Below are 19,754 nucleotides of genomic sequence, written 5' to 3'. Positions count from 1 at the left end.
CCATCGTTCTGAAAATATTTATACCCTTCCTAAATCCTGTTGGATGATATGTCAAAATAGGTCCTCGGCTTTATCATATTATAAGAAATTTCACCTGAGCGTCATTTTAAGGTGACAAATTTTACTTCAGAAGAAATACATGCAAAATGCACTGAATTTCATGGCAATGTCTTTGAAGAAACACCTTTTTTCATGAGGTAAAAAAATATTTTTCTGACTAGGGCAACCTTTTATTTAATTAAATCTTGTTGATATAACCTTTTCTGAATACTTTACAGGAAAAAACAACGCGCCCTTGGGTATCATTTTTCATGGAATTGCCCATTTACAAGAATACTCAGATAATTCAGTTCAAGAGAAGCGACAAATGAAATAAACAAAGATACAAAAAGATCATTCTTCACAGTCCATGGGAGTTTAAAAGTCTTGTAAATATAAATGTACATGTATACATCTTGGCAAAAAAAAAATCTATTACAATTTAACTTGACATTTTTATACATTAAATATATCTGATCCCTGTTATGCAAGATATAGTAGCATTAACTGGTCTTTGGTCTCCCTTTTTTCACATGAAAATGTGGCATTATCTCAAATTGGCATAGCCCGAGTAGTTCATGAGGTAAAGAAAAAATTTAGAAAAATGACGGGTACAAACTACACAACACAATAGCATGCAACTGAAGTCATTTCATACATTTCATTATCTTTTTATTTTTATTTACAGGAAATGGATCCCATCAAAAAATATACACAAATTTCAATTTAGAGGTTAATTAAACACGGCCAAAGAGTTACTCCCTCCTTTTTCAAACTACCAGCCCTTTTTAATGAAATATTCTTTAGTAAATAATTTGGCAGAAGTATTAATAACTCATTCAATACATTCTGTGTGAATAGTACATTCACTTTCAAGCCAAGTCATTTATGAGCACATGTCAAAGCCAGAGGCACGTAGATATATCACTGAAGCTGATTGATAACCCGCCTATGCCATGGTAGGCCCAATGCAGTTTCCACAACATTGAAAAAATGAATCTTGCATGCCATCACAATTTCTGACAAATTATGAACAAAAAAAAGGGCCTTGCACATTTTTCACTCAAGACCTCTGTGTGAGCCAAATTTTATGAGAATTGGTTTAAAATTGAGCAAGTAGTTGCAACGGACCACCCGCATGCTGATTCCCATATATGGACAATTCAAATTTTTGTAGTTCAGTGACTTCAAATCTACAAAAAAAAATTGTATTTTTGCACTTTTGAAATCAGATTTTTCTCAAAACATGGCCTAGCCATGATTGAATAAGAACACTAAAGGAAGAAATTATATTCTATCGTTATTTCGGAAAAAGGTATCTAAACGTGCTCCTAACTCATGCTGCCCGAGTCTCATTGTCTATGTAGATTTTAGATACAAGTTATTCACCAAGTTTAGAACACTCCTGCTAAAATATTTGTTTCATTAAAATGTTGTTAAAAGGGAGCTCACTTTTTCTCTGTGTTCATTTCATTTTAAAGGAACTGATATACTTAATCCAGATATGTAGGCCAAATAATCAGTAAATCCATAGATTTCCAACTGATAATAAATTAAATCAAAGTTTAGACTCTTTTAATCAGAGGTTAAAAATATAAGCTCTATTAACACACACCTATCCAAATAATTACATCCTATGAATAACAATTCTTCTCACCTGCATCACGCAATTCAATATAGCAGCAGTGCTGACTTTGAAAACTACTATAAAATAATTATTCACAAAAACACAATTCAAATGATACAATACTATGTTCATTGACAATAAATGACATTTGACCTTGATCATGCGACACCTAGGACCTGTCAGTAACTTGATTACCCCTATATCCACATTTTATAAACTATATCTATAAACTTTGAAAGCTATGACAGCAATCTAATAATTACCTCAAAAAATGGCCAAAGTTCATTGACCTTAAATGACATTTGACTTTGGTCATGTGACCTGAAACTTGCATGAGATGTTCAGTGATACTTGACTACTCTTATGTCCAAGTTTTATGAACTAGATCCATACACTTTCAGAGTTATGATGGTTATTCAACAAATACCCCCAACATGGCCAAAGTTCATTGACCTTTGACCTTGGTCATGTGACCTGAAATTCGCACAGGATGTTCAGTGATACTTGATTACTCTTTTGTCCAAGTTTTATGAACTAGACCAATACAGTTATAGAGTTATGATGGTAATTCAACAAATACCCCCAACATGGCCAAAGTTCATTGACCTTAAATGACCTTTGACCTTGGTCATGTGACTTGAAACTCAGGCAGGATGTTCAGTAATATTTGATTACCCTTATGGCCAAGTTTCATGAACTAGGTACATATATTTTGTAAGTTAGGATGACATTTCAAAAGCTTAACCTTCGGTTAAGATTTGGTGTTGACGCCGACGCCGTGGGAAAAGCGGTGCCTATAGTCTCACTCTGCTATGCAGGTGAGACAAAAATCCTGTTAAAAAAAAAGAGAATAGTAAAGAACAAATCGTGATTATAGTATCATGATTCACAAATAGTTGTAGACCTGTGAACCATCTGTGATAGATCTATTTACCAATGCAACTATTAACAAAATGCACTGATAGGGGAGGGGGACTTTTAGTAATTAAAACCATATTGTCTGTACAAATAATTCACTTTTCATGTAGTTTTAATTAAGCACTGTATAAGAAATTGATTTAGATAATCTAGATTATCATATATGTATAAAAACATAATCCCAGTTGTCTAGTGATCAAGTTTAATGGACTTCAGGTATCTAGGGTGTGCATAATATCAGAATTTGGGCATGCAAAACTAATATCATCTTTAATTTAGCATTAAAAGAAATACAATATTTTCAGATTCATTGGGATAGGGCAAAAGACTACATGTATGTAGATGATTAAACACATTAGCATTGAGTCCCAATACACCAAAATCCATACGAATCCACAATATAGCATTACATTGTAATTACATGAATTACCATCTGCAAGTATTACTTTTAAAAGTTTACATTCCAATAGTGAATTTTCAAATGTCTCTATTATTACAAGCATTATTACCATTTACTTTCACTGTGCTAAAGCTATACATCTATTTGCATTGTAATATGATTTTAATATTCACATTAATCATCTCCATATGCTGGTAATTCATAGGATACTCTATATGTTATAAGTACAAATGTAACCGCTTGTATCCTCACACCACAAAACACATGCAAAATAAAAACAAAACAGTGCAATGTCACTTGACACTTGACAGCACATAAAGCTGTAATAACCAGGGTTAATCTCACAATGGTCATTTCCTCTAATTTACACATTTTTTTACACTATAATTATATGAATAATAACAATAGCTATACAATCTCTCATGTTGAATGCTTGAGAAGAAGCTGTTCGATGCCTTTGGTGATTCTTGAGATGTACCCCCATCCTGGTTGAACTGCATCAATGGTGTCACTGATGGCCTTCTCACTGAAAAATTATGATAGTATTTATGATAGATGAAATTAGTCATTTCACTGACAAAACCAAGTAATAATTTGATTGTGATGAAACTAGTCATTTCAAATTGGTCATTTGAAAAACTAGAATGAAATGACTAATTTCACAAAATGAGTCAATTTAAAAATGTAGTCCTTTGATAAAATAAGTCATTTTGAAATATTATATTAAAATACAAAAGTATTATGTTCAGGGGTGTGAGTGGTCACAAATAAAAAGATCTGAAAAAAGCTGAAGAGTGTTGAAAAAGTCTGAAATAGAAAGAGCTCCCATACTTTTTGTACAGAGGAAGGCCAAAATAAGCAGAAATTAAGCTGAAAATCAAAACAAAAAAATCTGATATCAGATAAAAATCTGAACTCTCACACCCTTGTATGTTGAAAAATTAATAAAATCCCTATGGAGAGGGGAAAAAATTGATTTGTTAATTAATGAAATCAGTAATTTGATTAGACCATCTGTTCTATTAGACTAAAATGATAGACCAAATTGATAACAGACCAAGTGGGAAAGCCATGATAGACGATCTGAGAATTAGAATTATTTGCTAGTAGACGAAATGGATACAAACCTTTGTAATCACCATCAAAAGGATATTTCTAAACTACAAGTAAAACATTTGCTCAGCAACAATGTCTTCTTTTTATCAAACCCCACACTTAACTAAAAATGCCTAATCAACATGGCTGAAATGTGTAACGTTTTGTCACAAAAGCAATGTAATAAATGAAAATCTATCAGTGGGCACATGCAGAAAGAATTGGGTTCAAACTTGACTTTTACCAATGAAATGCATATAAGGGATTGTGCCAAGTGTATTAGTTGTGTTTCAGAGCAACTCTTTCTATAATAGGCCCCTGTACATACAGTAGCCTATATTAAAAAATGTCGTTCATCACTTCATGGATGTTAATAGTGAAATTCTTACCTTATTTTTCCTATCTTGATGATAGAGCTGTGTGGAATTCTTGTGAATGGATATTGGCCCGGTAGTAGATCCAGATGAATGCACAACATACAGTGGGTTTCAATGCTTGAAAACTCAATTGATAATCTAGAGCAAGAAGAAATAGAATTTTGTTAAAGGTCAAGTCCACCCAAGAACAATGTTGATTTGAATAAATGGAGAAAAATCAAACAAGCATAACGCTGAAAATTTCATCAAAATCGGATGTAAAATAAAAAAGTTATGACACTTTAAAGTTTTGCTTATTTTTCACAAACAGTAATATGCACAACTCAGTGACATGCAAATGAGACAGTCGATGATGTCCCTCACTATTTCTTTTGTTTTTTATTGTTTGAATTATACAATATTTAATTTTTTATAGATTTGAGATTACGGACCAATTCACTGAACCATAAAATGTTGAAACATTGGTAATTCCACATGTTTAGGAGAAATAAAACCTTGTTTCACATGACAATGAGGAGAAAAGAAGAATATTTCATATTTGATATAATAAAATACAATAGAAATAGTGAGAGGATGACGTCATCAGTCTTTAAAATGTCATAACTTTCTTACTTTACATCCGATTTTGATGAATTTTTCAGTGTAATGCTTGTTGGATTTTTCTCTTATTCAAACCAACTTTTTTTTTTTGGGGGGGGGGGGGGCTTGTCCTTTAATGACTACCTTGTATTTCCTCCATAGAAATCACTCAACTGTCTCTATACCATCAATGATGAGAGTTGCAATTTCCAAAATGTTATAAAGTATGCTAACCCTAATAGGGCTGGGTTATTGGACCCATCTTAGCCGAGGGCTTAAAGGGTGTATCAAGGCCTACAAGTTGATTTGAATGAACAATAGTATCATATATCTTTCTCAGCACAATCTTGATACATATGAATATAATAAAATTGAAAAAACACATTATACAAGAGGGTAGCGGTCAAAAAGAAAAGAAAAATCAGTTATAACAGGAAACAAATGGAACACCTCTGGCAGTCTCGTCTGCATTACGTGATTCATAATACCAGCAGTGCTGACTTTGAAAACAACAACCTATTGAACAATTATTCACTAAATCATTCACAAAAAACACCATTCATATGATAATCAAATACTACGTTCATCAATCAATGTAGAAAGCGATGTTGTTGGAAAGCAGTGTCTACAGTCTAACTCTGCTATGCAGGCAATACAATAAAACTAGATCGATTCTCAACTGAACTTAGTTAAAAATTTATGCCTGTGCCATTGCCAAATCAAGAATACACAACACCCCTAACTTCTACAATTTTCAAGTAACGACCCTCAGTGAACAGGCGCGGATCCAAAGGTTTTCAACCGTTCAATTATCGCAAAAGTGAGGTATTACCAAGTATGTACATGTAATGACCTGCAACATTTGAACAAATAATCTAATCAGATCAGTTTGAACACATTATAGCCGAGTTTTATGTTGAATCCTCAAACAGTTCTTTAGACATCAAAAGGTCAGAGAACAAAATATTTGTGGGGATATATAATGCTCTCTATGACCTTGTGAACTTTAACATACCCAAAGTAATGAGATTACCATCACTTCTACACTTGCACTTGACATTGATCTCTCAACGGATCTTTGTTTATTGTTATCAATAAGAACCCAGGACTGTTCATTACATGCAAGCTATGATGACGAGGGAAAACAAATGAAAGTAGTCATACCTGTTGTGTGTTGTAGTAACTGGATGCCAGAAGTCTATTCTACTAACCTCGGCCTCGAGCAACCTGACCTGACCAACCAACTCTGACATATGTTGCATCATCTAGAAAGCAAAAATTGATGCAACCATATCAACATACATTTATGATGGTCATGAAACAATAATATCCTGAAATTCATTTACATTTTCCTCAGTGTGTGGATGGCAGATTTGGTGCAAACGAATTTTCAAATGTAAAATTTGCATCCATTTGCTTATAAATAGGCAAGGTTTGAAATTCTGTTGAAGCCTTACTCACTTAGTACTATGAGACCAGAGAGAGGGAAAAAACACACCAGTACAACCACCCACGGAAAAGTAAAGAAGCACTTTTTGTGTGTGATTAAAAAACGGAATGTATCGACAAAATGCATAAAGGTTAATGATTCACATACTGTACATATTTCTGAGCATATTTCTGTAACCAGTCAGAAATATTCACCACAAAATAACAAAAAGGCTAAGTCAGAGCGAAACTTCTAATAGACAGACATAGAGACACAAGGAGATAGGGGAAATAACAAGCAAGATTTACCTGTGGAAGGTCATTATAAGTTGGATAGAGAGTTTTTAACTGGTCTGTATTTACACTGCTGAAGAATAGTGAATGGGCAAGTTTAGCTGAGCTACAGGCATCATCTAAAAAATAAAAATAAAAGCAAAACAGAAATCAATGAACCTAGCTTGGTTCTAACTCTCATCTTTCAAACAAAGGGCTCTGGGTTTGAATACCAGCATTTGCATGTTTTCCTTCAGCAAGAAATTTACCCACATCTTGCTGCTCTCAACCCAAGTGAGGTGAATTGGTACCTGACAGGATTAACTCATTGAATCCATTGACTATATGCACAAAAATTAACCCTATCTAGGCGGGGGGGGGGGGGGGGGGGGGCCTGGCCACTTGAATTTTTTTTTACCATGCTGACTTTTTACTTTCAAGTCTTGCGCATCTTTTGAGACCAAATTTGTGACACCTGGGTACGCCAGTTCGAAATTACGCAACATTTTGTAAGTGCATGTCAGATAAAAAATTGCTCAAAAACGTGATTTTGTGTACAAAGTCAATGCAAATTGTGTTTTCAACCAAAAATAATAAATGTATGATAATTTTTAGTTTTGCTAGTCTAAATGGATTTATGTTATGCTTTTTATGATCTCAAAGTGTCCCCAACAAAGTTCATCATAAAAAACCAATGAAACACAAAAGGTCCGAAAAACAAAGAAATACATAAGAAATTGAAAAATAATATAATACATACGAAATTGATCTGATATCACAATTTTTTTCCTGTACATTTGCTAAGAACACCACAAAGAGTTTCTACACCAGAAATTAGAACATTTGAAGCTTTATTTAGGGAGTTAGAGGAAAAAGTACGATTTTGCATACTAATTATGCATAAATTAGCATAATCAATTAATAGCAATTTGCATTAAATACATTAATATAGAATTTTGTAGACTACATCCCAGACAACCTGCCTGTCAATTTTCAGCACGATCGACGGCCAAGGGGGGGGGGGCCCTGGCAGCCCCCCCCCCCCCCCACCTGGCCATATGATCTCCCAAAATACCCCGGCCTAGATAAGGTTAAGAGGCAGCTCAACCTACAGCTGGGGTAATAATAGTTTCGCTTTGTATCCTCTGGAAAAGTTATATATAAACAAAGCTTTCAGGTTTTTTCCAATACAATATTGAATTAATAAAACCCATTAATGACTTCTCATTATTATATTGGAAAGAATCACTCAAGATACTTACGTGCAAGCACACTATGTAATGTGACATCAATCAACTTGTTACCTCTTTCTTTGTCACCTATAGAACATGTGGAAGAAAAATATGAATAAACGTACATGTGATTGTGTACATCTGACCGGGGTCTTCCTGATATGTCTCTAATTTTTAGTTTACATGAATGTTGAAAACCTCTCAATATTTTCTTGCTTGAGCACTTCATGAAGCGAAGGATGAATGGACAAAAATGGGGGTCTGACATACAAAAATGTCAGTTATTTCATGGAATTGCCCCCCCCCAAAAAAAAAAAAAATTCAATTTAGAATTTACACATGAATACATGAATCCTTGCTTGCCGAAGAAATCTGAATGCAAAACAATATTCAGACTCAATGGCCAACATTACATAAAAATATAGAACCCTAAAAAAAAAACCGAGTGGAGTGCCTCTGGCAGTCTCGCCTGCAATATGTGATTCAATATAGCATCATCCTTAAAGAATGACTATAGAATAATTATTCACAAAAAACATCTTTCATATATGACAATAAAAGACCATGCTCATTGACCCCCAATTGACATTTGACCTTGATAATGTGATCTAAGACTTGTGCAAGATGATCAGTGATACTTGATTACACTAATGTCCAAATTTCATGAACTAGATCTATAAACTTTCAAAGTTTTGACATTTAAAAAGAATTAACCTCAGTTAAGATTTTGTTTGATTCCCTCAACATAATCTAAGTTCATTGACCCTTAATGACCTTTGACCTTGGTAATGCAACCTAAAACGCAGGCAGGATTTTCAGTAATACTTGATTACCCTTATGTCCAGATTTCACAAACTAGGTCAATATACTTCATACTAGATATGATGACATTTCAAAAACTTAACCTTAGGTTCAGATTTCAATGTTTACACCGCCGCCGTTGGAAAAGCGGGGCGTATTATAGTCTCGCTCTGCTATGCAGGCGAGACAAAAAATGTGGGGGGGGGTGGCTGATCTAGCCACCGTTTAAATTTTTGTGATAATTTTACAATGCCAAATGTTCTTACCATGTCGTTTTCATAAAACCAACAATACGAGGAGGGATTTTTAAATAATCCCAAGGTTAAAAAACTTTATTTGTAAATTTGGGACAAATTACCTTCTACACAAAAATTAAGCTTTGCTTCCTTCACTTCTTTTTTTGACAATATAAATCTAGGAAAAATAAGTGCCAGGAATACAATGAACAAATAATAGGGCATCCTCAAACCATATTTCAAGTAACGGAGTGAAATAAATGATTGAAAAACTAATTCCACTCACCATACTTTATGTGGAGTAATATTGATTTGCCAAGGGATGAAAACTTGTAATTATTTTCTTGGAAAGCTTGCAGTCTCCATTCTTGAAGGCTGTAGAAGAGGTATGGGGAAAAACAGCAGCTTGTTACGCAACTTAAACAATAAGATCCTGCCATGAGAATCATGTACAAATATGTGTAAATGTTCCATTGCATTCCACTAAATTTATATACACAAAAACAAAGAAATTATGCTATCATTGATTTGGGGAGTGCTAACTGCAGCTAGATATTGTTCCATGTAGCAAGGAGCAAGTGGCTTTTCACTGACTAATTGTTCTGAGCAAATCAGATGCAAGGATTTCAGTAGTTTATAACAGTTGTCAGCAAAATCACTATTTCATGAAATGCTCCCCAGACCAACCAAAATACTTAGGGAATATTGGATGGCCTTATGTGGGATGCGAAAAAATATTGTTCTTCAGCGAGTAACAATATTTCTACGCATCTCACGAAAACTGGTCATCCAATATTATTATTTAGATACCCCCACAAAGCTAAAAATAAAGTAATGAACCCCCCAAAAATGTCAGTAACCATCATCAATGGCAATCCTGTAAATCATGAGCATGGCGCCTGAGTATTGTCATTTAAAAAAAAGAAATCTCTGTAATGAAGTAAAGATGCGCAAGCGTATAGTGCAAGCACATTTGAATTCAATAAATTGACGCTCCTTTACCACACCTCCTGGCAACTAATACGCAACGAAATGACGTAACAATAGCTTCATGCGCACAATCATTTATTAACCAATGATAATCTTGTGGGCGCGGCAAAATAATCATTTCGTCGGATGGTTTCATAGGCATGCACGTTAAAAATCACTTTTAATATTTTGTCTCTTTGAAACAACCTCGCAAGACGTCAAAAAATATCTGCGCCTCTAAAACCCTACATCTAAATAATAATTAGAGATAACATATCTTGCATATGCCAATGAGTCACATTAACAAATTTAGAGAAATGACAAGCTCATATGCAAGCGATAGGTTACTTGACATTGATGTATTTTTATTGAATATTAATGAAATGATAAATATTATTACCTTTGGAGGAGGAGGATCTCTGACTTCATATTCTCTATATCTGTCTCTGATTGGTTGGTTACTTTTCCAGATCTGCTCAGTATTTCTTGTTCTGCCTCCAGCTTCATCGTACTATCCTCTAAACTCTTTACCTCTCCTTCTAACCTTCTCCTCTTGCTGCAAACATAAGTCAAAATCATTTCATTTCAGTTCCATCATGTTAAAAGTGGGAGCTTTACAACAATCAACACATAAAACCAAATTTTATTCCAAAATGAAGTAGTCAAAGTGGAATATAATTTTAAGACATTTTGAGCAGTTTATAATCTACTTTTTGAATGTAAAAATCATAAGGAGAAATCATGTTAAAACTCTCAAACTTTCAACAAGGAGCTAATATTGAATAGAAACTAGATTTTTCAAATATTTCTCCAGTAATGAAAAAGATAATATTCTTATTAAGCACACCAAATCTTTTCCTCCTGAATAATCAACAAAATCAGAAAGTGTGTGTGAGTTTCTATGTATCGATCAGTCTGGGATATAACATATACCAATACCATCACCCATTCAAAAGGCATAACTTTAGACAAAATGGAAGTCAATAAATATCTTTTTAAAGAAGAACAAATAACTTGTTATGAAAATAATTGCATTACGCAGTTCGATATAGCAGCAGTGCTGCCTTTGAGAACAGCTAATTAATAATTATTCTTAGAAGAAAACACTAATATGAAAATAAAATATTATGTCCATTGACCCAAAATGACCTTTGACCATGATCATGTGACCTAAGACATGTGCAAAACAACCATTCATACTTGATTACCCTTACGTCGATGCTTCATGTGACCTGAAACTCGCACAGGATGTTCAAGGATACTTAATTGCTCTTATGTTTCATGAACTAGATCCATAAGTTTGGTTGAAATAACATATAACAACTTACGGTTGCAAAGTTATGTGTCATAAGAGTCTTGCATGTAAACTGTAACGTTGACCTGAAAATGACATTTGACCTTTACATGTGACCTCTGACTGCAGCATAACATGCAGGTCCCCTAAGTACATCTACCATCCAAGTTTGGTTGAAAAGTGATATACGGTTGCAGAGTTGTGTCATAATGTTTGTGACGGACGGACAACGGAAGACATTTGGATCCCTTAGTCTCGCCTTCACCTCTGGTGGGCGAGACAAAAAGTGAAATTTAAGCCACTATTTTCCCACCAACTGTTCTTTTACATGGACATATTTATGTACAAAATACATGTCAGCATGAGGACTTTGAGAAGCATATTTTTGCATGTTTTGCACTGTTATTAGTGCTCTGAAATGCTGTGGAAGTGTTTGGTATACATGTCTAGCAACCCGCGAAAAATGTTGGGACCCCAGCGATTCGTGAAAAATTATATATGCAAAAATAACAGCTCTTACAGTACTTGTTAGCTTGTAAGATAATCATTTCGAATGAAGATATCAACAAACCATTCAGTCTCTTGTACTGCCCGTTCTTGTTCTTTGAGATTTGTTTCCATTAATTCCAATCGTTGTTGATTTGCAATCCATTCTGATTTCTCTCCTTCAGACGGCAATTTCATTTCTTCTATGCTCTTGATTGCATCATCCAATGAACTCTCAACTAAAAAAACAATAACAATGAATCTATATCATAATACATGTATCAAGTTAAAAAAACAAATTATTTTCCAAATATCATCACTGCAATAAGTTAACGGGGGGGGGGGGGGGGGGGGGGGGGTCGACAAATCTCATGACCACACTGCCAGGCAAAATTTTACGACTGTGCTGCTCACTGCCTTTTCACTTGCACATCTTTTGAGACCTTATTTGCGATGCCCGGGTACGCGGTTCTGAAATTACGCAACATTTTATAAGAGCATGTCAGACTCAAAATTGCTCAATAACATGATTTTGTGTAGAAAGTCAATGCAAATTGTGTTTCCCAACAAAATCATAACTGTATGATTATAACAATAATAATTAAAAAAATTGATTTATTAAGTGCATAATAAAAACAACTCTCTCTATGCACTTTACAGTGTAAGACATAAATATTAGTTTTAATTTTGCTGGTTAAAATGGATGTATTTTATGCTTTTTATGATTGCAAAAGTGTCTCAGACTTATTTCATCAAATAAAAAAGAAAAACAATAAAAAGAGTTTAAAAAAATAAATACGAAATTAATTGTTTTGGCAAATTTTTTGTAGATATTTGATAGAAAAGTCAAAATTAATATTTTCACAGAAAATAAGCTTTTTAAGAGCTACTTAAAGGGAATTAAAGGCAAAAACATTGACATGAAGGCTAAAACATTTCATACAGGTCTATCTTGGATGCTGTAAAGTAAAATTTTCAAAATATTAAACTTTTACTTTACAGTCTTGTAGCTTACATCCAGCTCTACACGCTCTATTGAAATTATTCAATATTGAAAAAAAAAATTGAATAATTGATAACTCAAGTAGGGCCCAGGTCAATTAGAGACCCCCCCCCCCCCGGGAGTCATACGTGTAGCTGGGAGAGATCAGCAGACAGCCATTCCTTCGACCTACAATATGTATTTCTTTGTTTGTTATGAAAATCATCAGCGATACTATTTCAGTCATTAATAACATGAAATCAATTGCTTTTAGTCAGTAAAAGCAAATAACAATGAAACATTTTCCAATTTGGCTAGACAATAGAATTAGTGTTGGATTTGTACAGTGTACATAAAATCACATTTTTGAGCAATGTTGGGACTGACATTTATTTACCTTATGGTGCGTAACTTCAGAACCGCACACCCAGGTGTCGCGAATTTGGTCTCAAAAGTTGCAGGAGTCTTGAAAGTAAAAAGTCAGCGAGAGGCTTTCAAAATACTTTGTGCGGTAGATTTATTGCCCCCCAAAAAGTGACAAAATATGTCAAAAAATACATAATATACACATCTTCAATGGGGAATGGTCCCATGGTACCAAACTAATACTTTGGGTGGCACCATCTCAATTTTGGACCAATTTGATAAATGAGGTATCAAAAGCTCAGGAAATGCCCTTCTTTGTTTATGCTGGTGCACTAAGCAAACTGAAACATCATTAATTTATAGCCTACCTCTATGACTATATAAGACTTACCAGAGTTTAATTGCTGTAACAGTTCCTCAATTGTAGATATTGAACTTGTCACCTTGGCTAGCTTGTTTCCAAAGTGCTGGCTTGAATCCTGCCAAAGAAATACACCAAAATGGCCTTCATTCAGGCACAGCTCCAGCCAATAAACACAATAGTTTTTAGGGGCCAAATAATGTGCAAAAAAAGAGCAGCCCATGAAATTTCATTTTATCCAAGATGGCTAAATCTACCACTCTTCATTTAATGCAGTATGCTATGCAATTGAGTTGAAATTCTAGCTGGAATGCTCCCCAGGGAGTGGAAAAAGTACATTGTATACAGGCAAGACAGGCATATGACCAAGGTAATTAATATGTAAACAAATGCCTCTGGCAGTCTCACCTGCATTACATGATACAATATGGCAGCAGTGGTAACTTTGAAAACAACGAAGATGATTAATAATTATAAAAAAAACATTCATATGATATGACCCTAAATGACATTTGACCTTGATCATGTGAACTAAAACTCATACGAAATGATCAATGATACTTGATTACCCTTATATCCAAGTTTCATGAACCAGATCCATAAAATTTCAAAGTTATGATAACCCTTCAAAAAATAACTGCAACATGGTCAATGTTTTTAATCCTAAATGACCTTTGACCTTAATAATCATGTGACCAGAAACTCATGCACGATGATCGGTGATACTTGGTTACTCTTATGTCCAAGTTTCAAGCAAAAGATCAATATACTGATAAGTTATGACATCTCAAAAACCCAAAGGTCAAGTTCACCCAAGAAAAATGTTGATTTGAATAAATAGAGATAAAAGGCCTGGTTCCACTGACCGACAGACACAAACGTACTCATAACGGATACAGCGGACAAGCAAAATTTTGGGGTGGCTCCATCCGTTTTTATCTGCTCCAGACAATGGACAAAATGGGCGAACAATGAAATCAGAGTGGATGGATGCTCAATGGATATAGAGCGTATGAAACACGTATGCAAATAGTACACAATGGATACATAACATTTTCAAACGGATGGCAAGATTCTTATCCATTTTATATCCTCTCTGTATCCCTAAGTGCAGTGTGACCAAGCCTTAACGCTGAAAATTTCATCAAAATTGAAAGTAAAATAAGAAAGTTATGAACTTATGAGATTTTAAAGTTTTGCTTATTTTTCACAAAACAGTTATATGCACAAATCAGTGACATACAAATGAAACAGTCGATGATGTTCCTCACTCACTATTTCTTTTGTTTTTTATTGTTTGAATTATACAATATTTCAATTTTTACAGATTTGACAATAAGGACCAACTAGACTGAAGCATATAGGGAGGATCAATTTTTGCTTCACTTGACAATGAGATAATTATAATATTTCATATAATAAAACACAAAAAAATAGTGAGTGGATGATGTCATCAGTCTCATTTGCATACTGACCAGGATGTGCATATACCTGTTTTGTGAAATTAAGCGAATATTTAAAATGTCATAACTTTCTTATTTTACATCAAATTTTGATGAAATTTTCAGTGTTATGCTTGTTGGATTTTTCTCTATTTATTCAAATCAACTTTTTGTTGGGATGGACTTGTCCTTGGCTTGGTTAAGATTTCAATGTTGATAAGCAAAACATGATCAAAGTTCATAGATCCAAGTCCCTAAATGACCTTTGAACTTGGTCATGTGACCTGAAAGAAACTTATGAAAGATGATCAGTGATACTTCATCACAACTATGTCCCAGTTTCATGAACTAGCTCCATATACTTTCTTCTAAGTTGTGACAACATTTAAAAGACTTAACCTTGGTTTAAGATTTCAATGTTGAAAGCACTGCTGCTGCCACCATATTATAAACGGCATTATTATTCATATCCCTCGTACATTGCAGTTGATATAGCTATAAGCATTCTTTCATTTTCATACTGCTTTTACTATGGAAGAGTTGTGGTGTAGCAGTTTGGACTCTCGCCTTGCAAGTCGTGTGTTCCAATCCCACCAAAGCCTAGCGTCCTTTGGCAAGGCATCAATCCACAATTTGCAACACTCCACTCAGGTATTAAATGGGTACCCGGAAGGATGCCTAGCAATTGAGTCCTGGAACTCCTGTTGGTATGCTCCCAGGGAGTGGAGAAAGTGCATATATAAAATGTGCGGGCATGTCAGGATCCGATGACCGGTGTAATAATAATTACAATGTAAAGCGCTTAGAAACAAAGTGTAATAAGCACTATGAATACATGTATTAACTATTATTATTATTTTAAGTAACGAATCATGGATATGAAATCAACTATACTAAACTGTTACTAGTCTCTTGCTGTCCAAACTTCAAACTGAACATATCCTCAATCTTAGCACTCCAAATAAACAACGCTAGTAAATATAATCACAGAAGCTTGCACATGGATACAGAGTGGGTCACGGAGAATATATGCAATACTTTTCAAATGTAATGGCTGAATATAAACAAAAGACCATTTAAGTCTGATATTTGTATGCAGGAAACTTGGTCAAAATCAAACCTTTTGGGACCACATAATGATTTTCAAGTTACGAGAAATTTGAGGTATATATTTTTTGCATTATCTGAAAAGCTGCTCAGGCTAGGGAGATATTGGACTGTTGGCGAGTCAATGTATGCAAATTACCTGTCCTACTTTATTTTGTTGATCTAAAACATGATATTCCTACCTGCATGGCTGTCCTGGTATTCTTGATCATTTGCAGCCTCCAACCCTTCATCTTAGTTTTCGAAGACGCTTTACAATACTTCTCCAGATTCTTTCCTTTCTCAAGTATCTCAGAACACTGGGGGAGAGAAATAAAAGTAACTACCATTTATAGCAGTGAAGGAAAGTTTCGCTTATTTCTTACAGATTCGACAATGATGACCAACTTGACAGAAACACAACAAATTTAACACAATGGTAATTCCATATGTTCAGGGAGGAATAAATCTGTTTCACATGACAATGAGCAAACTAAAATATTTTATATTTCATGTAATGACATTATACAAAAGAAATAGTGAGTGGGTGACGTTATCAGTACCCTCATTGGCAAACTGAACAGGGGCCCGTTGCAGAAAGAGTTGCGTTTAAACGCAAGTCAAAAAATCGATCGCAAGTCCCAAATGCGCGCTGTTGATTGGTTGAAAATCACGTTGCGCATGATTTTTAGAGTTGCAATTGATTGCATCTCTTTCTGCAACGGGCCCCATGATGAGCATAAAACTGTTTCTTCTTAATTCTCGCTACCCCAAATAGGAACAAAAATCTCATAATGCGCGAGACGAGATAATTTTCACTCCGTCGGGTCGTCATCACCACTTCCGGTTCAGAGTCATGCTCGCGCGAGGTTCGCGATACTGAGTTTTCCACCACGCTGAAATCGATGCCAATCAGCATAATATGTACAGATTATAATACTTTTTATCTAATTTGGTCAGTTTTGATTCCATTTGAATTATAAATAGAAATAAAAAATACATTTCACGTGAAAATGTGAAAGAGAGGGTTGTGATCACGAACTTTCCGAGCGAAAGCGACGTTGTGTTGTTGTGCATGACGGCACGGTTGATCTGAATGGCAAAACAGTGCATTGGACTTCCGATCAGGAAGTTGTAATACCGAAAAGCTATCCCATAATGCAATGCGCGTTACAGGGATTTTCCCGGATCTCGGCGAAATCGCTATTTGGGGTAGCGAGAATTAAGCGAAACTTTAGAATGTTATACTTTCTTAATTTAAACCCGATTTTGATTAAATCTTCAGTGTGATGATTAATGGATTTTTCTCCTTTTCATTCAAATAATCTTTCTGAAGGGGTGGACTTGTCCTTTACGGATCACAGCACACCAGCTGGAGGAAAGAAATCAAAGTACGGATAGACTCATACACGCAAACTCGACGAGTGATGCTAGAAAGTTCTTTGTAATTGATTGTAAATATCACTTGTTAACCTCATAACTTGGGGAGCGATGCAAGAAACTTCTTTGGCATTCTTTCCAATCGACTGTCTATATCTCTAGCAAACCAAACTGAATTTAAAATTTCTGTTGTAAAAAACAGAATCTGCATTGATTGTAAATTTGCCATCAATTGCCAGATCATTTTGAGTTCTAACATTTCCTATTGATTGTAAGTTACTTGCAATGCTCATATGGGCACGTTCAAAACTTGTTTCCCCTGAAATAGTGTACCCCTTGACAATATCTGACCCTTCTATCAATGAAAAAACATACTCTTTCAGGACCAGCAGATTGTAATTCCTTGACAATGGGAACATTCTCTTCAAAGTGTTTGGGATCTTGGGATGCCACTGATTTCCTCAGCCTACAAAGAGAAAATCATAGCATTGTGTTAGTACAATCCAGGAGCCGCGAAAAAAAAAACATGTACAAAATTTACCATACAATTGTGATTTTTTGCATGGTCAGCCCCCCCCCCCCCACTTTGAAAACTGTTCCACGGCCCCTGCAATCATAAAGTGAATTGTTACAAAAGGCTCCATCACTACACGTATATAACATCCTCAGATCATTCAGTAGTACTGAACTTTAATTACAAGAATACAAACAAAATACTAATTTTGCAGTGTATAATATACAGTAACATACACAAAAAATAGATACCATTCTATCATGTCAATTGCTTTTACGAAAGTAGACTTCACATCAATTTATGAGTCAGTGCGATAACTATGCACTTTATTGAGTTTTGTGCAACTTAGTATTATCGGTTTCATCAGCTAACAAGTGGAGCGCCTCTAGCAGTCTTGACTGCATTACGTTATTCAATATACATGTAGCAGCAGTGCTGACTTTAAAAACTACTATAAAATAATCATTCTTAAAAAACACCATTCATAAAATATAATTATACGTTCATTGACCCTAAATGATATTTAACCGTGGTCATGTGACGTAAAACTCGCATGGGATGTTCAGTGAAACTTGATTACTCTCATGTCCAAGTTTTATAAACTAGATCCATAAACAATCAAAGCTATGATGGTAATTCAACAAATACCCCCGACATGGCCAAAGTTCATTGATTCTAAATGACCTTTGACCTTGGTCATGTGACCTGAAACTCGATTAAATGTTCAGTAATATTTGATTAACCTTGTGTCCAAGTTTCATGAACTAGGTTCATATACTTTGTAAGTAATGATGACATTTCAAAAACTAAACCTTAGGTAAAGATTTTGATGTTGATTCCTCAACATGGGTCTACATTCATTGACCCTACATGTATATGACCTTTGACCTTGGTCATGTGACCTGAAACCCAGGTAGAAATTTCAGAATACTTGATTACCCTTAAGTCTATTCATAGGTCCATATACTTTCTAAGTTATGTCATTTAAAAAACTTAACCTTAGGTTAAGATTTCAATGTTGACGCCGCCGTCAGAAAGAAATGCGCCTATAGTCTCGCTCTGCTACTCGGGCGAAACAAAATGAGGGATCATTTTTCTTTTAACCCTGAAAAAATTGAGCTATTTTGATGCCTAAAGCCCGGCACACACTATGCGACAGGCCCCCCTTGAGATCTGGGCCCCGTAACACAAAGGTTTGCGATGAATTGCAAATATAAGAGAACACCCCTGATTGGTCCCTGGTCAGTATTTTAAACTTAATGCGCATGTAACATTGATATTGATTGGTCAGTTCATTTAGCGATTGATCGCTAATCTTTGTGTTACGGTGCCCTGGGCCATCAATCACGCCGAAAAAAGGCACACAGGTTGTCTGGGACATAATCTACAAAATTATTTATTAATTTACTTCATGCAAATTTATACATAATTAGTATGCAAAATCATACTTTGTCCTCAAACACTCTAAATAAAGCTCCAAATGTTTTAATTTTTGGTGTAGAAACTCTTTGTGGTGTTCTTAGCAAATGAAAGTGAAAAAAATTACGATATCAGATAAATTTCTCATGTATTTATGTGTTTTTTAGACCTTTTTTTCATTGTTTTTTCGATGAAATTTGTCAGCGACTCTTTTGAAATCATAAATAGCATGAAATAAACCTATTTAGACCAGCAAAACCAAAACTAATCAAACATCTATTATTTTTGGTTGAAAACACAATTTGCATTGACTTTGTACATGAAATCACGTTTTTGAACATGCACTTACAAAATGTTGCATAATTTCGAAACAGGCAATCACATAGTACTTTTAATTTAAAACAATATTTTTCAAAAACTTTTATGACTACATATGTATTGGAATTGAAA

General features: G+C 34.7%; 1 protein-coding gene across 3 annotated transcripts in view; it reads right to left on the bottom strand.

Annotated features, from left to right (window-relative positions):
* Positions 1-686: 686 nt before the first annotated feature.
* The window catches only part of LOC129264423 (uncharacterized), a 40,975-nt gene continuing 21,907 nt past the window's right edge, over positions 687-19,754 (bottom strand). For 2 of the 3 annotated variants that reach the window (XM_064102675.1, XM_064102677.1), the window contains exons 11-21: positions 17,747-17,837; positions 16,195-16,311; positions 13,494-13,581; positions 11,840-11,993; positions 10,375-10,530; positions 9,292-9,380; positions 7,999-8,055; positions 6,773-6,876; positions 6,200-6,300; positions 4,469-4,594; positions 687-3,510 (exon numbers count right to left, since the gene is read on the bottom strand). In XM_064102675.1, coding sequence (XP_063958745.1) covers positions 3,405-3,510; positions 4,469-4,594; positions 6,200-6,300; positions 6,773-6,876; positions 7,999-8,055; positions 9,292-9,380; positions 10,375-10,530; positions 11,840-11,993; positions 13,494-13,581; positions 16,195-16,311; positions 17,747-17,837 — 1,189 coding nt within the window. In that variant the 3' untranslated portion in view covers positions 687-3,404. The remainder of the gene's footprint in view (positions 3,511-4,468; positions 4,595-6,199; positions 6,301-6,772; positions 6,877-7,998; positions 8,056-9,291; positions 9,381-10,374; positions 10,531-11,839; positions 11,994-13,493; positions 13,582-16,194; positions 16,312-17,746; positions 17,838-19,754) is intronic. The other variant, XR_010294221.1, reaches the window with a different exon arrangement.

The sequence above is a fragment of the Lytechinus pictus genome, chromosome 7, assembly GCF_037042905.1.
Source record: "Lytechinus pictus isolate F3 Inbred chromosome 7, Lp3.0, whole genome shotgun sequence".
Lineage (NCBI taxonomy): Eukaryota > Metazoa > Echinodermata > Echinoidea > Temnopleuroida > Toxopneustidae > Lytechinus > Lytechinus pictus.
Note: the sequence above shows the minus strand (reverse complement) of the source record. Positions and strands in the feature narration are given on the sequence as shown.